At 38.1% G+C, this 6117-nt stretch overlaps 1 protein-coding gene across 1 annotated transcript in view; it reads right to left on the reverse strand.

The window, feature by feature from the left end:
* Positions 1 to 4138, reverse strand: part of cfap74 (cilia and flagella associated protein 74) — a 66146-nt gene extending 62008 nt beyond the window's left edge. Inside the window, 6 exon segments of the mRNA XM_088331681.1 lie at positions 298 to 402; positions 522 to 620; positions 1620 to 1772; positions 2200 to 2290; positions 3671 to 3770; positions 4027 to 4138. Of these exon segments, the coding sequence (XP_088187807.1) occupies positions 298 to 402; positions 522 to 620; positions 1620 to 1772; positions 2200 to 2290; positions 3671 to 3770; positions 4027 to 4038 (560 nt within the window). The 5' untranslated portion in view covers positions 4039 to 4138.
* Positions 4139 to 6117: the final 1979 nt, after the last annotated feature.

The following is a 6117-nucleotide window of genomic DNA, read 5'->3' on the forward strand; positions in this document are numbered from 1 at the left end:
GATCTTTATTTCAAATTGACACCAGCAAATGTGCATACAAATTCTAATGTCAAACAAATGTTTGATGCTCTTTTAATGTATTGTATATCAAACAGTCCTATAACAGTGTACATACAGTATGTGATTGACTACAGATGCATATTCATTTACATGAGTGGCAACTTCCACAGCACAGTCAAACTGTAGTGAGCTTCCTCTATTTTTATTACTCCATCTGTGTTCGTAGCCACTGACTGTGCTGAACAGTTGTGCAGCAAGTTACTTCCTGCCAAAACACTTGTCCCAATGGACACTTACTCTTGTTGCCTCAGCTCATTGTTGTCGTGGACCTCAATCTCTTCTTCCCTCCGCAGTTCAGAACAGAGATTCTTATGCTGAGCTCGCAAACGAATAATGGCCACGCTGCAGAGTGAGAGCAACACAATGCCAAGAAAAGAAAAACAATTCAAGCATTGTGTGATATGATTGCCAACTAAACAATTAATAAAATGTTCAGATCTAAGTGTTCATAATAACCAGACCCGTTCTCTGCTGCTTCTTGATGTTCTATTTCTCGTTCCAAAACATCACGCTGCTCCTGTAGACTCTCAATGCTCTGACGTAAGCGGTTGAGATCTCCTCTTGAATATGGAAACAAAAATGAGACATGCAGTAAGCTTGGAAGTGTTGATAGACACAATACCAATACAAAAGCATTTTTTCTAGTGTGGTTAGTGCAGTTAAAATAGAGTACTGTATGAGAAAAACTAACATATAGTTAAGCCTGAAAATATTTGGACAGTGACACAAGTTTGCACATTATCAGCTGCCATTTGAGACTTTCTACATTCGAATCGGAATAAGGGTTTACAAATATAGCCCTTTACACTCTTTTTCAAAAGAACCTAAAGTAACTGGACAATTGACTCTGAGGGCTGTAATTCACTGAGAAGGGTCCTCCCTTGTCAACCTGTCATCAATTAAGTTGTGAAAAGGTCTGAAGTTGATTGTATGAGTGGGGTTTTGTATTGTTGTGACCACACATCATGCGTCAAGCTCTTAATACAAGTGAAGCAAAAGAACTTGAAACTGAAAAAAAAAAAAGAAAACCATAAAAGAGATAGCTGAAATGCTTGGAGAGGCCAATTCAACAGTTTGGTACATTCTAAGAAAACGGGAATGCTCTGGTGGGATTGGCAGTTAAGGCGCATGATCGCCAAATACTCTCCATGGTAAAGTAAAATCAATTTACAACATCTGCAGAAGTAAAAAACACCCTCCAGGAAGTGGGTGTATTTGTCTTAAAGGCTACACTACCTACTAATTTATTTTGAAAATTTATTACAGGCATTGTAGGAAAATAATGTAAAGTGCGTCTCAAAGTTTGATTTGAATATCAAGGCGCCTCAGCCACAGTGTAATGAATTATGAGGAATATATCACTATTTGTTGAAAATCTTGGCCTTAACTACCCGAAATGGACATTAAAGGATTTAGGGCTTTGTGTTCATGGGTAAATTGATCTAGAACTAAATATTAAGGGTGTGGGAGGACTATATGTGTTATTAGAAAATTAAGCTGCAGTGCCTTCTGGCAAGGTGGTGCTGAAAATAGCATTAGGTTGAGTGTGTGCACCAAACCTGGCTTTGAGGAGGGCACTCTCCTTCTGTCTATGGCAGAAATCCAGCTGGTCCAAGTTCCGTCTCAGCTTGAACATCCGTGCTGTTTCTGAATAAGTCCTCTGCTTCTCATCGCCAGGTTCACCAGCAAGGTCATCATCACTATCATCCTCTCTTTAGGGTGTGGCAAAAGGGACATTGCAACTGTCACAAAATAATTTTGTATTATGTATGCTAGACAGCTTTTTGTTTTGTCAAGTGTGTATAAAAATTGAAGTGACAGTGATTTTTGATTACTTGGAAAAAAAGCTTGGATTTGAATGCAGTTTGAATGAAATCCTTCTATGGATAATTGTCAAATTTGTATGTAGTGTGGAAAGGTTGGCATACTGCCTGACTACTGTTGACTGTATGCGCACACCTCCCAGCTTAAGATATCACTATTGACGTCACATTTTAATGCCTGCTTTCAAGCGTGTGTTGTGAAACATAGACATATGGCTGAGTGACAATTTACCTTAAAGGATTATATCAAGTGTAATGGATACAAATAAACAAGATGGATTGTCCCCATTGAAGTTAATAAAACTAAGAAAAACACCTGTACAGCTCTTCCAACCACTCTAGATCAGGAGACTGGGCTCTTTCTTCATCCTTAAAGTCATCAGTCTTGGAATCATCCTCTTCCTTGCCTTCATTAACAAACACATTAATTAATTTACTGAAACGCTTATCCTCACTAGGATCGGGTGGATAGATGAACACATCTAAGGAAAATATGCCAGATTAAAGATGAATGGAACAACCATTTTAAATGCATGTGCAAAAAAGTAGCTGTATTTTATTTTATTGTATTTTTCTACTTGGCATTTACAGTCCATGATAAGGCTTGGGGAGTAACGGAATAAATGTAACATAATTAAGATAAAAACATATGTAATTGTATTCAATCAAGGCTACTGAAAAGAAGGGTGATTCATTTTGAGCAAGGATTACTTTGCAGGGTTACAATTTGGTTTAAAAGTGTATTTATATTGCACACTTCGGATGAGAATCATGAGGTTTAGTGTGTGTTGGTCTTGACTCTTTTTATTTTTTTTCCTCTCTGTTTTGTTGACATTGGCCATGTCCACTTGCACCTCTCTCTGCCATTCTATTCATACCAAACGCACACACACACACACGCGCACACGCAAACGCACACACACACACACACACACACACACACACACACACACACACACACACACACACACACACACACACACACACACACACCAACACACACACACTGGTGTGCTCACTCTCAGGTCCCACTGGAGCTGGCCCAGGTGCCTAGGTACAAAACATGACTCTATGACCAAAACAAACAGAAAAGGTCTATGTAATTTGAGTGCAACTAATGAGACAACATCAACAAAGAAGTATGAAAATATAAAATAAATAACGTGAAGTGAATACTATAACGTAATGCTTGGGTGTGTCTGCTCCTCCACAGCATGCTAGCATGCACTCATTCATTCACTTTATGCACTCATTTTCATGTGTCTCACATTCACATTTACATAATGAAATGATAGACAAACTGTGTCCTTCAGAAAATAAATCAGACACTAGAGAGACAAAGAGATATGGGAAGACATCCCAGAGTTCATTGAAAAACACTTTGTGTGTTTAAAACAATATTGGGTTCTTAATGTGCTCTTAAAGTGAACTAAAACAGAGCTTATGTTGCCTGTCTATGTGAAAGATTTTATTTTCCTCAATACAATTTACTAATCGGTTTAAATATGAGTATTTTTGTTGGACTACAAGCAACTACGTGATCTTGGATTCTATTTTTCAAGGTTACATAGTTCAACAAAAAGAAAAACGTAGTATGTTGTTTAGTCTTTTATCAGCATATTTAGTATTGGAGTCATCCAAAAGTAATGGAAAGTATTTAATTTACATTACTGCAATATGATGGATTACGTTACTGATTACATTTTCAACAGGTAACGAGTAACATTTTGAACCCTCTCAACCGTGTTATAAAACCTATATCCTGAGTATATTGATTATACACTCACCATCAGGGTCCTCATCCGAGCTAAGATGATCGATTGACATTTCGAAGGTTTCGGACGACAAGTCACATTCACCTCCGTTATCTGTTTCGTCCATTCGCCCCTAAGAGAAAAAGACTGTCACGTTTGATTATGGCGCGATAGCTGTCGATATTATGTATTAATACAATTTAGTCAGCATTTACACGTTGAAGCATTTCTTTCATGTTGACTTAAACTCGTATACCTGTCAGTTGTATAAAAAGGGTGAAGTTTTTTTTTGTGTTCTTCTCTACGAAATGTTCCGACCAACGTCAACCAGAAAGTTAGCATGTGGCAGTAATCACACAAAAAACACAAAATATTAGGATATAGGTTACCTCACTTGACATGTCCGTTAGTTACTCTTGACTTCGTTTTTTTTACGTTTACCGTAATTTCATTGCTCTTTCAATTATTGGCGGCCATGTTTCGCGGTTGTTTGGTTTCCAAGGAGACAGAGAAGCCGGAAGTAAACGCGTCTCCCGTCTTTTTGGGAAAAATACAAACAAACTACTATAGTGGTTAACATTTTAACCAAACTGCACAAACAATCCAAATTACAATAAAGAAAAAAATACAAACAAAACAAAAACAAAAAACGTACAAAAAAAACAGTCGGGGGAGGAGGGCTGGGGAACAGATAAATTCCAAAAAATACCAAACCGTTTACAAATATTATAAGTTTCATTGGACTCCTGCTTGTCGGATATCCTTTCGGACAAAATTTATTGTTTTACTTCACATTGAAAGGTGATATTTTTTTTTCTACCAATACCTTTGCAGTTGTGAATGTAGAAGACATGAAAGGACAGCAATGGCTTTATATTGTATTTAATATGAAATTTTTGGGAACAATTGATTACCTGGTGCCTTTATACATCCTACTTTCTTTCTTTTAATGGTCTGATTTATCAGTAGGTTGGCATGCATTAAAGAATTAGATTTAAAAAAAAGTCTTGAATATCTGTGACAGCCAAAAGGCAAGCATGAGCATGTTTTTTTTTCCCAATTCACAGTAAATATTAAGCACCTTCTTAGGTTAAACCACATCTTGTGGAACAAAACGTACTATTTAAAAAATGAAATTCTTAAGATGTTGTATTTTCAATATAGAAATGCCATTATCTCTTTACCAACAAGTCAATACAGCAATGTTACTGTAATATTTGTATTACTACATTCAGTAGAAATTGTCTGGACTTGTTCAGAAAGAGTGATAAAGCTGTGAGCTATGCAAAATCTTTTGTTGCATGAGCCGGAAACTGTCATATCTGATGAGGCTCCAGTGGGAAAAGACATTGACAGTACATTCGAGCTGATCAGTAATGAGGCCGTACAGTTTCCTTCCCTTGCCAGAATTAGGCTTTTCTATACCATCCATCCATTTATTTTCTGCACCGCTTATCCTCAGTCTAGGGTCGTTGGAACCCATCACCGCTATCTTTGGGCAGTGGGCAGGGGACACCCTGAACTTTTTGCCAGCCAGTCACCGGGCACATAGAGACAGACAACTCACTTGCTCAGTCTCACCTAGGGAGAATTTGAACTGGACTATCATGCATGTTCTTGGAATGTAAGAAGAAACCTGAGTGCCTGGAGGAAACCCACGCCAGCACAGTTAGAACAGGCAAACTCTGCACGGGGAGGCTTCGATTGCTGGAATTGAACACTGGACCTCCGCAAAGTGGGACTGCCGTGTTTTCTTTACCACTTGTCCTCATTAAATTTCTGGGTAAGCTGAGCCCAACCCTGATGACTTTGGAAGTTACACAGGAATTTTGGCCAGTACTCACCTGCTTGAATACTAACTAGCTTTCATAATCTCCGTAATTTACAAGCTTTTAAGTCATTCAAATGTGAGTGCATTTTCAAAGTTTGTAGCGAGCTTGAGCTAAAAGTTAAACCTAGACTATTAAAAAAACAGCATGCTGAATGACTGGTCAGCATGTCTGGCTTACAGTTCAGAGTTCCCGGGCTCACTTCCAGCTACAGGCCTTCCTGTAGTATCCCTGTGCCTGTGTGGGTTTCCTTTGGGCTCTCTGGTTTCCCCCTATATTCCAAAAATTGACAGGAGCCAGTTTATGTTTTAAGACAAAATCTAACAAAACCCCCAAGGAGTATGCTATGTGCGCAGACATACGTCCAACCTTACCGCTTACCCAATCAGATGGCTTTGGATACTTGGCTGGCGTTTTCGGGTTTTCTTTTCAGTTTGTTCTGTGGGTTTTCATCATAAATTGTATTGTTTGATTCAAAGTATAGGATTAAATAGAGACATACAGCCAAAACACGGTCTGTTGGTGTAACACTGTGACTATATTCTGCTGAGACTCTGCTCTATGTGTCTGCTGTGTTTTCCTTTTTTTTAATTTTTTATTATTAGTATTTTTTTTTAGAATTTGAATGATATGGTGTAGATCACCACGCCC

The sequence above is a fragment of the Urocampus carinirostris genome, chromosome 3 (genome assembly GCF_059441175.1).
Source record: "Urocampus carinirostris isolate Australia breed hairy pipefish chromosome 3, RoL_Ucar_1.0, whole genome shotgun sequence".
In the NCBI taxonomy this organism is placed as follows: domain Eukaryota; kingdom Metazoa; phylum Chordata; class Actinopteri; order Syngnathiformes; family Syngnathidae; genus Urocampus; species Urocampus carinirostris.